The 14,962-nt window shown below is 46.1% G+C and overlaps 1 protein-coding gene across 30 annotated transcripts in view; it reads right to left on the bottom strand.

Annotated features, from left to right (window-relative positions):
• The window catches only part of KCNMA1 (potassium calcium-activated channel subfamily M alpha 1), a 768,728-nt gene that overhangs the window by 219,024 nt on the left and 534,742 nt on the right, over positions 1–14,962 (bottom strand). For all 30 annotated transcript variants that reach the window (XM_018042414.1, XM_018042412.1, XM_018042422.1 and 27 more), the window contains exons 10-13: positions 11,427–11,537; positions 8,293–8,398; positions 6,496–6,578; positions 2,961–3,030 (exon numbers count right to left, since the gene is read on the bottom strand). In XM_018042414.1, the coding sequence (XP_017897903.1) occupies positions 2,961–3,030; positions 6,496–6,578; positions 8,293–8,398; positions 11,427–11,537 (370 nt within the window). The remainder of the gene's footprint in view (positions 1–2,960; positions 3,031–6,495; positions 6,579–8,292; positions 8,399–11,426; positions 11,538–14,962) is intronic.

The following is a 14,962-nucleotide window of genomic DNA, read 5'->3' as shown; positions in this document are numbered from 1 at the left end:
ACACTTAAACATTTCTGCTCAAATATAAGGATTTACAGTGAGAAAGCTCAGCGAACTTCCATCTCCATTGGGCCACTGGGACTTGGCTTCAGGTCATAGACAAAGATCTCTTTTTCTAGAGTCTGCTGGGGACGTTTTAAAAGTCCGTTGATAGTGAAATCATCAGGAGTGATATTTTTCCGAGATGTCATAAACCATCCTTTCCTTCAAGAGTTTTAAGCCATTTGCACTCAAATAAGAAAAAAAAAAAACAACAACCCTGCACCATCTCCTTTCCGTGTTGGGGGATGGTGAGGTTGAGGGTTTCTCTCCTTGAATTCTACTGGGGTAAACAGATGGACTTTGGAGACCCTCAGTCCTTATGTAAGTCCTACTCAGAGGAACCACAGTTTGGTTCAAATGCCTGTTACTCGACTGAATGAGAGGATGGCAGTTAACAGTTCTGCCTCTTAGTTCACTGTCTGCCAAGTGACCATGAGTTACACCCATCAGAGATGCTCTGTCTGAGACAGAACTTAGACCCACAGTCTGCAGTGACACTGGGATACTGAAATGCACAGATGGTTAACTGAGGGTTAAATGAGATAATGGAAGTCAAAGCTCTTTTAAAGCTGTAAAATATGACACAAATATCTGAGATGATGACAAACTCAGACCCAGTTTTATATGGAAAGAAGACCACTTCCCTACATCCCTAGATCCTAGAATACCACCATCAACAGATCATGGGGAAATGAAGTTCTTCCTATTTTAAGGTTGGTATTCAATTATGGAATTAAGTATCCTCTGGAATATGCTGACAGTCATGTAAGTGTACATGCATGCAACAGGTTCTTTCCCAAAAGCAAGTTTGTTTTGTTTTGGGTTTTTTTGAAAGCAAGTTTTAATGGATGGAGATCTATTGGCATCTAGTTGTGGGTAAAGAGAAAGTGCTAAGAAATGAAGAAAAGTAATATTATAAAGGTAGCTAGGAGGATCTTAAAAAACCAGCAAAATTGTAAAGCAAGGTGAAGAATGCCTATTTGCAATTCTGCAAGGAATGAGATGGCAAATAATGACCAGTGGACTTCCTGTTCTTTCTCTACAAGAGGAAAAGGCAACGAAAAGAGCCCTATAACAAAGTCACTATGCCCCATTCACTCTCACACATACTACGAGAACAAAGTCTTATAAGTGACTTTTCCTAAGTGTGAAACCCAAATAGATCGGGGTGGTTCTAAACAAAGTGTGTTTTAAGCAATTAATCGTTGCTTAAACATTGATTTGATGTGTTCATCACTGTTTCTGAATAATGACAAGGCACAGGCTGTAAAAGACGTTCAGCTTGCCCTGGTCATGTGACTACTGACCAGTGGCATCTGGACCCTAGGTCCACAGAACTACTTCTGAGTTTGACAAGAATCACAGAACTGAAATTCTCCTTAATTCCTTGAAGATGCTATATCAGCACTCATTGGAAGGAGAAGAAAAGGAACTGACATCCTTTTCTAAACAGACAACATTCATTTTCCTATTCAATCTAAATTCAGCCCCAAATCTAAACAATGGCTTAAGGCACTCCCACACTAAATGAAATTTCAAATCACAGAGGAAGGAGGGAGAGTTCACAGCCTCGAGAGTTTTCACCAGCCACAGTCTTGTTCATAAACTTCACCTCCACCTACAGGGGCTGCTGTCTAAAGACTTCTCCAGATTGGTGCCGATGGGTTACCAGCATCCTCACTTTCTCTTTAGTGTCCTGAGGTTTCCAGAGACAAAGAAGTCACTGTGACTTTGGGTGTCCACCACCCAACCCACTGGCTGGAGCCCAGTATAGTCTGCAGGGGAACCACCTGGGAGGGCTGGGTGGCAGTGGGCCGTGGGCAGCATCCCAGTCACTGCCAGCAGGCTCCGGTCCACAATACCTCCGACGGGCTTCCACACAGCGAGAGGGGACAGCACTTGCCAGCAATTAAGAAATAATGGCACGGCACTGGCACATTTGGCAGAATAGAGTCCTCTCTGGGTCACCTGACTGCCTATTTCGTAGGGAATATGGCCCATAAGACGGGACAAACGCTCACTCACAACCCAGCAGGGAGTCATTCTGCCCAGACAGGACACCTGGCGGCAGGTACTGAGCAGCCTCCAGTTTCTCAAAACTGGTTCCACATCAAACACAGAGAGACGCCACCTTCCCTCCCCCAAAGCTGTTTTCCTTGGAGTCTCCTGACAGCCAAGCAAAGGAGTATTGCCTCTGAATGAGAGACAGGATTGTGGTTTATGGAGAAGGAATCATAAGGAAAACAGCGTAGACTCCAACACTGGTTTTCTTTCTGATCCCCTCTAAACTGTCACACTAGGAAAATCCCTTTATGTTTAATCTCTGGAGAGCCAGCTGTTTTCCTGAATTCAACTGTGCACATTCTCACCTTGAGTTTGAGAACTCCGTGTTCCACATTCTCCACCCCATGCACAGTCAATCCCCCCAAGTCCACCTGGTCTCAGGGAGAAAAGTGCCCTCACTCACCTGGGGCACTCTCCACCGTGACTGCAAAATCCCTGAGCACATACCATTTCCATGCGGGCTTGGAGGAGTCAGGCCAAGTGCTCACCAAGCAGTAGGTATTCGTTAAATACCGATGGGAGAAATGAGCGCAGCACACAGGAGCGGAGGTTGTTGGAATGGAGTCTAAGGACATATTGATATTTCTGAACCCAGGGGACCAACAAATGTTTCCTGAATAAATGAGTCACTACGTGAAGACGTTTCCCTCCAGGGACCACCTGCAAACAAGGTGTCTGGACTGCAGCAATGTCCTGGGAGGCTTTCACCCGTCACTCCTCCTTCTCCTGGTCTCTGGACGGCACCGGTGTGTGTGTACATGCATGCGCACACACATGTGTGCAGCTGGACCTCATGCTCATGAGAGCTTGGACCCCGTCTGGCCCTCTGAGCCTGGGACAGGTTGCTGCCCTACCTTATTGTGATACTGCAGCATCTGAGTGATGATCCTTATCTTCGGGTGGTAGTTCTTTATGGAGATGACTCTGAAAGAGAAGAGAACAAAAGCTGAGCCCGGGTCTGCCTCACCCTTGGAGTCTGATGGGGAGATTAATTTGATTACATCCAAATGCAGTGACTATGGGGCCAGCAGCCAGGGCCTTCAGAGGGGCTACAGGCACCGGGCCAAGTTAAACTGTGTTTCCACCACCATATCCCATGGTCGTGTGAAAAAGAAATCGCAGAGCAGCCATAGACATGAAAGAAGAAAGAGATCCTGTGATGCCGTGGTGAGGGCGTGCGTGTCCTGGGCATGGGGGGTCTGGGGCAGCGTGTCACAGGCTTACTGCCTACCTAGGCATCTAAATAAAGCAAGTTCTACTCGTGGGGCCAACAGAGGTTTGCCATCTCACATACCCTAGGGAGGAGCCCAGAAACGATTTGCTCTGAGTTCAATATTCCAAGTTAACAACACGAGGCAACGTGACAAATCAGACAAGCAGCTGACAAATGATTCTAATTGCCACGCACACATGGCCACTCTCACAGAAATGGTTTCTGAGCAGGACTCTTAGGAGGGGATCCATGACTCAGCCTTTGATAGTTAATAGCATCTAGATGACGACTTTGATGCTGGTTAGATAAGTGCCAAGGCCTAGAGGAGGTCGTGGTCTGCTGGAAAATTCCCCCGAACTGCTCACAGTCCATATTTAGTATTAACCACTGCCTGCCCCATCTCAACCCTCCCTTCTGTTCCCCATAACAGTCATGATGCTGAAAGGGGAGGGGCTGGGAACAGAGGACTAGAAACACCTGCATACTGGTCCCAGCTGCTATACTAACAAACGGGGTGACCTCCAGGAAATCCCTGGGCACTCTGTGACTGTTTCCTCATCTGGACACTGGGGGCAAGGGTACCTGCTTTATGTATTTCACAGGCTTTGGTATGAGCAGCACATGAAAAGCCAGATGTGAAAATGCTTTGAAATCATTAAAAGCTCTCTCCATGTGTAAGTTATGGTTTTTGTCATTACCAACTCTGTCAGAGGTGACATTGTACATTTCCTTCTGTGACAAGGAAGGCTAAAGAATGGAATTCCACAAAAGGCCCACCTCCGAAGCCTAATCAGAAATGCAAGTGCATTTATCATGACCACCCCCACAAACTCCCCACCAGGAAGCGCTCTACGCTTCATCCCTTTTTGTGCAAAGATGGAGAGAAAACAGCCAGGAAGCAGCTTTGTCTGAAAAGCGACCACTTGTGAATTTAGGAAATGGATCATGCAGAAACCTCTCCCTGCACAAATTCACCCTGGGCTTTTACACTTGAAGGATTTCATTTTATTTTTGAAAAAGTGTTGTGTTGGCCCATGCTTATAACTCAAGGACTTTGAGCCTCTGTCAGCTCTCGGAATTCAGTTCACAGCATCAGCCAGTTTTCTGCATTAGCTCATTTCAAACGGATCTTTGACATTTTAATTTCAGAAGGGGCAGATTGGTCTCATTAAACTAAGGAGAAAGGAGGATTATACAAATAAGGGAAAGACAGAGCCCATTTTTAACCCTGAGCTTCCCACTTCCTTCAGCTGGCTGGGCCTTAGTTCTGATTCTGGTCAGCGGACGGCTTAATCACACTTCTGATAGTACCTTCACTCAGTCATTTTTATGCCTTGGCATAAGGTGCCCTATATGTCTTCATGTTAACCCTACTGTCGTCAGGACTTAAACAGAATATTGTGAAAAGAAATGCCCACTTTGAAACTATTATCAATTATTCACTTTAAAAAGTAAAATAAAAGGTAGTATCAGCCCCAAGTTTCTCTACAAGGTCAAAACATTAAGCTTCATCTTCTTTTGGTTTTCCACTTGACATTTTGAAAAACAGTATTCTTTAAAAGCTATAATTTTATCACTTTAAATGACACAAAAATGTGAAGGCTAGAAATGCTAGCTCAAGGAAACAGTCAAGTGATGCACCTTAAGCTGGGGCCACTGTGGTCACTTGGAGCTGTGACTGGTTAGGGGACAGGCCCAGATGTGGAAGCAGGTCCCCATTGCACCAGTTCCCTGCAGCCTGGGAAGCCCCATGCCTACAGCAGTTTGCGCATTGACTCTCTTAAGATGACTGCACTACGCACACTGTCAAAGAAAAGGGAGCAGAAACAGCACACTGGGCCAGATGCCACTTGCCAGACACAAAGACCAGATGCCGAGAGGAGGACGGACGTGCTCCCGAGGAATTCCACCCCCTCAGTGATGGGAAAGTTCATGGCCCTTGGGACCACTGAGGAAAAGCCAAGCCACGGAGATGCGAGCACTGTAGTGGTGCAAAGGCAGCTTCCCTAGCCTCCACCCCAGGTAAATTCCCAGGACACAGGAAGCCAAGCTGCAGGGAGAGGGCGATCTGGGTCTAGACCCAAAGGATGGCTGTTCACAATTAGCCAAGAGTTCCTGGGAATCTAGTGGGAGTGAAATGTTTCCTCTTAGTTCATCTCTTCTCCAGAAGATTCTCTTTATGATCCCCGCCCAGTTCTCTTAACTACTCTGCAATTTATGCTCCAGTTGAGAAGAATCCAAAAAGAGCTTTGACTGTCTGGAGCAAACTATCTTATCTTTCTGGTAACTGCATAGCCCCGAGATGTCTGGAACATGGGTCTATGCAAAGAAAAATACGGAATAATTTTCTCCTGAAATGATAAAAAAAACAATAAGGAACAGAAGTTGGCCTGAAAATGGGCTTAGATGAGCCCAGCCTATTTACAACAAAGGCAGTGGGCAGCGTTTTCCAAAGACTGACCACCACTCCCCCACCCCCACCAGGAGGCACTCTGTTAAAAAAAAGGCAGGGAGGGGATTGTAGTCAAATAGGTTTGAGAAACTCTCTACAGAACATTACCTTAGAAATTCATGTGAGTATTCAAAGCACTGAGGAGGCTTTCAGTAAAGAAAACTATTTCATTTGGGGAAACTGGTTGAAACAAGCCAATTGCTCAACAAACCCCTCTTTGTGGGAGATATTAATCAGTGTGCTGTGGATGCACTTGGAATGCTCTAACATGGGGCTCCTCATTTGCAGCCGGACAATTTTCTGCTACGGGGGCCATCCTGTGCATTGTAGGATGTTGAGTAGTAACCTTGGCCTCTATCCACCTGGCATGAGCGGCACTGTCCCCTAACCAAGAACACTTCCGGATATTCCAAAAGGCCCCCCTAGTTTAGGCATCTTCCCAGTGAAATCTATCTTTCCTTTGCTAGTCCTGCACCCCAAGTCTGGTTGTGAGCCCTCATATCTTTTAAGGCTGAGCTTTTGGTTGGTGATGCCTTGTGTCATTGCCTTCTGCACCCATCACAGCCTCAGTTCCCCCCACCCTGGGCCTATGCAGGTGGTGAGCTAAGGTGGCTAATGAGGAAAGAAGGTCCTGCAGAGACAGTGCTCTGCAGAGGGACCCAACAGAACAGCAAGTGGCCACGGAGCACCCAGCCCAGAGCCCTCCCTGCCTCCCTGAGATTACCTCATGATGTTGGAGGCATCTTCGGCATCAGGGTCTGCGCAGTACTTATTGGCAAGGATGAGGCACGCATCTGCTGACTCTATCTAAGACACCAAAGAAAATCACAGAACACAAAAATATGAATAGCCATCCTTGGTTGCAGTCTCTCTCTGCTGACAGCTCTGGGGGAACCTGGTGCTTTGCAAGGAAAAGAAAAAATAATAATCCTGAGAGATTATAGTTTTTGTCAAAAGTGTAGGTTGCAAGTTCTTGTTATGGTATAAACATTTCATCTTGTTGCTGCTGGAAGGGACAACGTGTACCTTGGTAATTACACTTTTCATTTTGCCTAGCCTCTTACACAGAAGCTTTCTGTCTTGAGGTAACAATTAATTAAGGCTTTCAGTCCCTCTCCACCTACTTTCCCCACCATCATCCTAACTTTTCCAATCGGGAAGTGGTGTTAGGCGGGTGAAACCCCTTCTCTCAGGCTACCAAGTTAACTGGGTCATTGAGGATTCAGAAATTTAGACTCTTAAGTCCTTCATCTAACCTTTTTTTCACATCTTAAATGCGGAAGAAGAAGAAATGAGAGCCCTAACTCAGATAACGGCTAAGTACTGTTTAGTATTCAGTTAGCATTCAGATATTCAAAAGACAACAAATCTGAGTGTGAAATGATATGTTACAGATGACCTTGAAAGACAACCTAAAGACTTAGCTAAACATGTGCCAACGGAAACTTATTCCTTTGAGAGGATCACAAGTTGTGCTAAGAATTGCTTGCAACTAAATCAGGTCCATGGACAATAATTATTTCCCCCAAGCTCTCATAAGATTTCACATTAGACATAACTTGGGCCATGTCTGGATAATAGTAACTAGACTCTGTATGCGAAAGAATTCCCATGCTGGCTCTGGTCTGTCCTACTTGGGATGTTGTGCTTACGACAGCCCATTTCTGCATTTGGTGGGAGGGCATGGTTTCCTCCATGGTATGTCAGAAGTTGTCTCCAGTTTTCTTTCTTTCATAAAGCAAAGAATTTGCCCAAATTCTTTTGACTTATTCATGCGTGCCAATTACATTATTTACTGAATTATGTAGTGACCGCAGTAAGCACTGAGATGTCAGTGGATTCAGAATATTAATCTATCCCCATTGGCATGCAAATACTGAACATGCTTACAAAATCCATATAAAATGAGTAAAGCAGTGGATGCCATTTTGCTATATCCCTTTAGGCGTGTTTAGAAGAAGATTCTAACTTAGTAGGCTCTAGACAGAAAGACTAGCTCATTACCAAGTGCTGCCAGATATCTGCATGCTTAGTTTTACACCTTTAGTCTTCGGTGAGGAAAAAAAGGAAGCTCAAAATGTTTGATGGCTTGGGTAAACTTTATTTTATACTTTCTCCTTAATGTTCCTTCCTGATATAAATAACAGATTTCAGAGCTACGCTGAGTGCAATTTAAGTATTCAAAATGGGGATGAGTTGATTGCTATGTCATGCATGATACCACTGAGTCCACACAACTGGTCTGCTTCCCTTAGCAGCGCTGATATTGAGGGGCCCAGTGATGTCTAGCATGTTATGTACAAGCAGTCCATGTATGGAATGCTCATAGCTGGTCTACCAAGTGCCAGCAGAACAAAGTCCTGGGACCAGGGCAAGGGTGATATCAAGGTTGGTAGCAACTGATTTATTTTCTAAGGGCTTTGGAAGGGACTCTTGGCCATGTGAGGAGGCATGTCCTGTCACCCCAGAGTCACACACCGCCTGGATGGAATAAAAGCAGAAGCCACTCCTTCCTTCTTACCTTGACTCTCGCGAGATCATGCGGATTGAGGACTGAACCCTGATAAAACTCCACCTGGGTAAAATGTCGTTTGAACAGAGCTTCCAGCTCCAGGTTAGGGGAGATGCTGTGCAGGGAGAGAAGAGACAGCTGTTAATATAACAGGGTCAGGTATTCAGCCTCCATGGCCTCCCTTCTCTCCAATTTCCACAGAGAGAGAAAAGGCTTTCACCTTCAGAGCACCCTCTTTCTTGCCATAAATAAGAGGCTCACACTGAAGAGAAGTAAAACCCCAGCCCAACTGAAAATCAAAACCAGTACCAAGCTAAAATGAAGAGTTTCACAACCTTTAGAGTCTGAGGCCCATGCGGCAAAATGTCAACTTCATCACAAATGGAATCCCTACTTTTTAACATTGTATTTCACTCACTGTTTTCTTTTATTGATTGGTTTATTGTCTCTGTCGGGCCTCAGTTGCGGCACGGCGGGGTCGACCTTGCTTCATGCAGGACCCTTCTTTGTGATGCATGGACTCTCCTGGTTGTGGTGCACAGACTCAGTAGTTGCTATGTGTGGTATTAGTTGCTCCACAGCTTGTTGGATCAGAGTTCCCTGACCAAGGATCGAACCCCTGTCCCCTGCATGGCAAGGCGGATTCTTAACCACTGGCCCAGCAGGAATCACTATTTTATGAATGAAGAACAGAGGCTGTGACATCAGGGATCAGCCAAAGGTCTTCCTGGCAGAGCTTCCTGCTGTTCCTTTCACCAAAAGCCTTTTCCCTCCTTTTCCACCTCATGGACTTCTCAGCCTCAGAAACTGGATCCAAAAGAGTCTCCTCTGAGTAGACTGACACAGGGTCAGTCCACTCCCAGTATTGTTTTTGATTCAGCATGTGGACACTATTTATCCTTCTTAGCCTTGAGCTACACCCTGCAATCTTTCCCATCCCAGGACAAGGATTAAAACATTGGTTAGCCTATCCATTCATTTATTAATTCTTCAGAAATGAGAAACACCTAATCTCTGTTAAGTACTTCACTAGGCCCTGGGAGATCACATTCAGTTAGAACCTTCTAGGTGCCAAGGACTGAGTTAATCAACTCTTGCCTAACATAGTACTTAGCAATGATGATAACTGCTAATGTTCTCGAGCATTTGCTATGCAGCAGCCACCATTCTAAGCACTTGACAAATATTAACTCATTTAAACCTCAGAACAACTCTCGAGGAAGGTATGTTATTAACCCACAGCTTGGAGAGGTTAATTAACTGGGCCATGGACGACAGGGCTGACGATGATAGATGCTGGGGACACAAAGGTAAATCCTAGCAACTGAAGCGTTAGCAGCCAGCTTGTCGATCTGGACTAAAGCAACGGGTGAGAGAAATACATCTGCCTGTGCAAGTCCAACCGGTCTTCCAGATCTGTTACAAGCAGGGCCTTCTTCCAGAAGCCTGCCTGCCCTGGTAATACAAGGAGTGGTGGTCTCTCCCCAGTACAGATGTCCCGTGTGATTCTGCCATTGATTAAACTGACGTCAGTACATCAATAGAACTATTTCGTGCTCTAATTGCTGCACACGTGCTCATTTTGAAATGCCCAAGGATGGCTTGTCTTCAGCCTTCCGCATGCTCAGCAGAGGATGGGCCCCACAGCTGGTCATCAGTGGCTGAGCAGTTAATCGGGTCTATGGGTTGAGCTCCTGTGTCCACGGTGTGCCCAGCCCTTTCAGAACTTGGAGAAGTCAGTGAGAAGAAGGAAAATGCTGGTGCTCAAACATGGTTGCCAGTTCCATATTCACAGTGTCAAAAGGAAGGAGATGTACAGGATAACTGCAGGGAAGTCAACCTCAGTGAGATCTCAGAGCAGGACTGAGTCCTGGGTGGTGAATAACGAGTGGAGCCAACACCAGCATGTGAGCTTTGTCCCTTGGCAATGTGGGGCTAAGCCTTGCCCCATGATGACCCCGTCTCCATAAAAGAGGAAGACAGTGCCACCCACGTGAACACGCCTGCGTTCTCCATCTCTCCATCCCTGAGGTGGGCTACCTTTTACCTAAAAGGGGACCAGGCAAAAGATCTCAACAGCACTGAGTGGAAGGGAGATATCTTGGTTTCCTCCCCTATAAAACAAACTTGATTAAGTCCTACCGCCTAAGTCCGCTGTATAGCCTAATATATTTTCTCTCACATGGTAACAGCTAACATTTACTGGGCACTTACTGGGTGTCGGATTCTCTTTATATGTGTGCACGCTACGTCGCTTTAGTTGTGTCCCAACTCCTTGCAACCCTATGGACCGTAGCCCTCCAGGCTCCTCTGTCCATAGGATTCTCCAGGCAAGAATACTGGAGTGGGTTGCCATGCCCATCTCCAAGGGATCTTCCCAACCCATTGAACCTGCATCTCTTACAACTCCTGCATTGGCAGATGGGTTCTTTACCACTAGTGCCACCTGGGAAGCCCACCTCTCTGTATACTTGGAATGAATTTGCTTTTCATTCTGATAATAGCCCAAGATGGTAGGTAGAAACCATTCTGAACTTCCCATCTTATGGATGTGGAAACTGAGGCCCAGGGACTTAATTGGTTCGGGATTTAGTTGAGTCAGGATCCAGATCGTCCTCTGAGCTGAGCATGCACTCTTACTCCCTCTTCTGATTTAAGGAGAGACTATGGTGACCAGCACTGTGTCCTAAACTGAAGGTTCCTAGGAATGACGGCCGTTGTTACTGTTGTTATCGCCTTGAACCCTGCTTCCTGTTACTTCTGTGTCTTGCTTGGGCACTGTGTTAGTCCTACGTTCATAAAGAATCCACACCAGACACTGTGGATACACGTGGACTGCACAGATCCAGACAGCTTCAGGGACAGTAATGATGTGTTTGACCAATAATGAACCTACTGCCATTTGCCAGAGAGAGTCACCTCCACAGAGGCAGGTGCCACTCTTATCACCGAACGAGTGGGTTGCTTCCTTCCCATCGTTTCTAGGACATCCTCTCCAATAAGCCCAGCAGAGACGGTGGCTAAGTCAACTCTGCCCTGCCCCCCAGTGCCACCCCCACATCACCCCACCTACAGACACTCAGGGGGGCCCCCTTGTGCTGCCTGGTTGGGTGGAGGGTCTCAGAACTGTGGGGGCCTCTTACTTGTGAAGGAAGACGATCTCCACATTGACATCATCCCGGTCCTTGTGCAGAAAGTCCTTCAGGAAGTTGGAGACGCTCTCCAGTGTGATGTGTCCGCAGACCACTATGTGCCTGAAGGGGAAAGGCCAGTTAGATGAGGCCATTCCAGAGATGCCCTGGCACCCGCCCCCAGCAAGACAAGAGAAAAGCGCACAGCTGCAGGGAAGCACTCATGTCCTCCGAGGAGACTTGGTAAAGCCCAGCTCCCTTCCCCAGAGGGCTGTGAGGCAAAGCAGCAGGGCCAGACGGTGCTCAGAGACTCCTCGACAGAAGAGCATACGGCTTCTCACCCGATGCTACACAAAATCCTATTAAAAGCCCAACTGCTTGGCCAAGTGGTTTTATGCATTTAACAATAAGTGACATTATGCTTGCGCTTAAACGCTGCATTATCAAGCCCCTTGCAGATTCATATCTCTCCCTTTCTGCCCACAAAGCGTCCTCCCGGGAGATTTACCGAATGAGTCTTGGTTTATGACATAGAGCTTATCAGGTAATGAGATAACAAATCTTGCTGAAACGATGATTTTGTGTGTAAGAAAGCGGACTTTTATCAGGGTGGCTAATGTGCGGCTTGACACGTTATGGGCTCTGCTGGCCATAAGCAGTAAAAAGGAAATTTTGCATTTTTCTGCCATAACTCCTCCGACAATGGGAGCATGTAACACTTTACAGTAAGTGAGCATCACTCAGGGCTAAATGTGGGATGGGACACCTATGGAATCTGAGATGGTGCTGCAGGCAGGCTGTGCATCCCCAGACAGCTGCTTCCTTAGGGTGCCTGAGATTTCCACAAGAGACAAAGGAATTTACCTTTGGACAGGGGATGAGGATGGAATGGTCTGCCTTTGTTTCGGGGTGCTTTGGACTTGTCTCCGGAAATAGCGGCTCCCATTGAGGAGATGAGCCCATCTTCCAGGACTCCTGGAAGAACAGTCCTCACCCCCCTGCACCCCGCCAATATCTTTGGCTCCTGGACCAATCTGACTTTGACACCGGCTATACTGTGACCTCTTTCATTCGCTATCTATGATGCTCAATCAGGAGTAAGCTCTTTGATACAAAACTATCAAAGAGACTGCGGAGATGAAACCTGCCAGCTTCTAGTAAAGAGACTGTAGCAAAAGGCTCACTCAGCCCAGGTCCCTGTGCCTCTCATGTTGACGGTGACAGAGGCTGACTCCCTGGCTGGGCTTTGAGGCATGGGCAGGTGGTGAGCATGAAGCACAGTAATTTTGTGGGAGAAATTTAGAATGGCCAGGCCCCTTGCACTCCATAATTGCTCTGTGCACATTCCAGTAAGGCAGAGAGCTCATTGGCTGGAGGCGACTCCTAAGAGGAGGCGGTGATGATCGCTTATGCGATGTTCCATTAGATGCCATTACAAGAGCCTGCCCTTTCGGTGTAATTTGGTGCTTGACTAAGTATGTGAGAATAATACGGTAAACTCATTGGTGAAAGGATAATGATGCAGAACAAACAGTAAATCAATAATATGCGCCATGCAGTTAATAATATCGCCATTATGGACTGTTATTGTTACGGTGCTGCACTGAGCGATCGGGCAAGTGGAGGCCCTTGTTGGGGCGGGGGGTGTCAATGGGCCTCCTCAGAAGAGACGTTTTAATATAACCACTTGACTCTCAAGCCAGTACCTGCTAGGTTAAGGGAGGTCCCCTGGCCACTGATCCCAATCTGATGTCCCCAAATGCATATGAGTAACTCCCTTCTGAAATGCACAGTATGTCAGAAAACATGATGCAAATTGAACAACAGGATTATACACATTTTTGTCGGGTCATATCTTGAAAAAATGATTCTTGCGGCAAATGCGCATTTATATGGACAAAAGAGGCTGCAAATGAATGTGCATTTTCTGAAAAAGATTTCTGATTTTGAATTTGCCAAGCATGTTCAGAAACTGACCAAAAAAACAACATCTCCCTCCTAATCTGACATCTCCACAAAAGACAACAGGGCTGTTTGGAGGACAATTCTAATGCTTTCTGCCTACAAACTTCCATGATTGAGAATGAGGCCAGAATGAATTCAATGTACGGGCACCTCTGCCGGACAGATGGGTGAGTGCAACTCTTCCTGATAGTAAGGTAGGTTTGATTCCCTGCTCTGCCACCAAGGATGTGTGTGATTCTGGGCACGCTACTTATCCCCATTCAATAGATGAGGGAGCTGAGAGGTTAATACTACCCATCCAGCCTCCTGCACCAGGCACTGCAAAGCTCAAAGTTCTTTACCCGCGTAAGCCTGGTTATCATTCAGAGCAGGACTCAAATCAATGATCAGTCCAGGGAAATGCCAGAACATTCATCCTTCCCTATCTGTACGCAAAGAACCGAATGAACATCTGCCAGCATTCCTTCTTCCTCTTGTGAGATCATTCATCTCTAGGACAGATGTGTGAGAAGCGGAGGGGAAGGAGGTGAGTCCATCCTCTCACCCTTGAATCAAAGACTCAGGCAGCTGATTTATTCAGCCTTAGAAAGAGTCAGGGTTCTCTTAGTTGAAAATGTGCTGGGTACATATAAAATATATTCCAATGCAATCAATATTATCCCCTAAGCCTTTAATTAGCTTTCACCTCTCTTAAGAAGCAGACAAATGTTGGCAGGAGAGGGGAGGGAAAAAAAAAAAGGGGCGGATTGACTTTTCTCATTTGATGCTGGCCTATCCAATACCATTCTAGACAATTGAAAAAATATATATCTTTAAGCTACAGCATGATTTCTGAGGTGGAGAGCAGTCTTTATCAAAAAAGGAAGAAAAAAATCTCCCTTCAACATAATTGGTATTTTTGCTCAGGAAAAAAGCAAGATTGATTGAAAGCAGATTGCCTTTTTGCCCAAGAAGAGTTATTAGGTACATTATCATGGCAACCTTGGAGAACCCATATTGTTCCAATCTGTCCTCTATCTGAGTTGAAGATTTACGGCTTCCCCCTTTTGTGCCAATAATCATTTCCCTCCACTTTGTTTTCCATGCAGTGGAAGTTATCAGGGAGCCCACATATTGAAAATGTTTGAATGCAGTTAGAACTGATGGGTGGGGTGAAGCTGCCTCTCTGACTCAGCACCTGCATTAGGAGATCTGCTCCTCAACAGCCCGTAACTGAGGGAGTGAGCGCCAGGGGCCCTGCAGGAGTACAGGGAATGGACGGTGAACTGGGAAACATTCTTTTTCCAGTAATATTTTCAGGATTCTTGAAAATTCCAGAGGCACTAGTTTGAAGAAGGCTGTTATTGCTAGGGAGAAGAGAAGCAAGAATGTCTCATACCTTCAGTGACTAAAAATATAATTGAATATTGTGCGATTGAGAGCAGGGTGTGCCCTCCTTGGAAGCATAGTGATGGTTGTTCACCGTGTATGATTTGAAGAACGTCAAAAAGTTCCTCATCCAAAATTATCTCTGTCGGGTTCCTTGACACCTACAAATCTACCATGTGAGATTCATATGTTGATAGCCCTGTGTCAGCTCAGTT

Source organism: Capra hircus, chromosome 28, assembly GCF_001704415.2.
Source record: "Capra hircus breed San Clemente chromosome 28, ASM170441v1, whole genome shotgun sequence".
NCBI lineage: Eukaryota > Metazoa > Chordata > Mammalia > Artiodactyla > Bovidae > Capra > Capra hircus.
The sequence above is the reverse complement of the archived record's forward strand: the minus strand, read 5'-3'. Positions and strand labels throughout refer to the sequence as shown.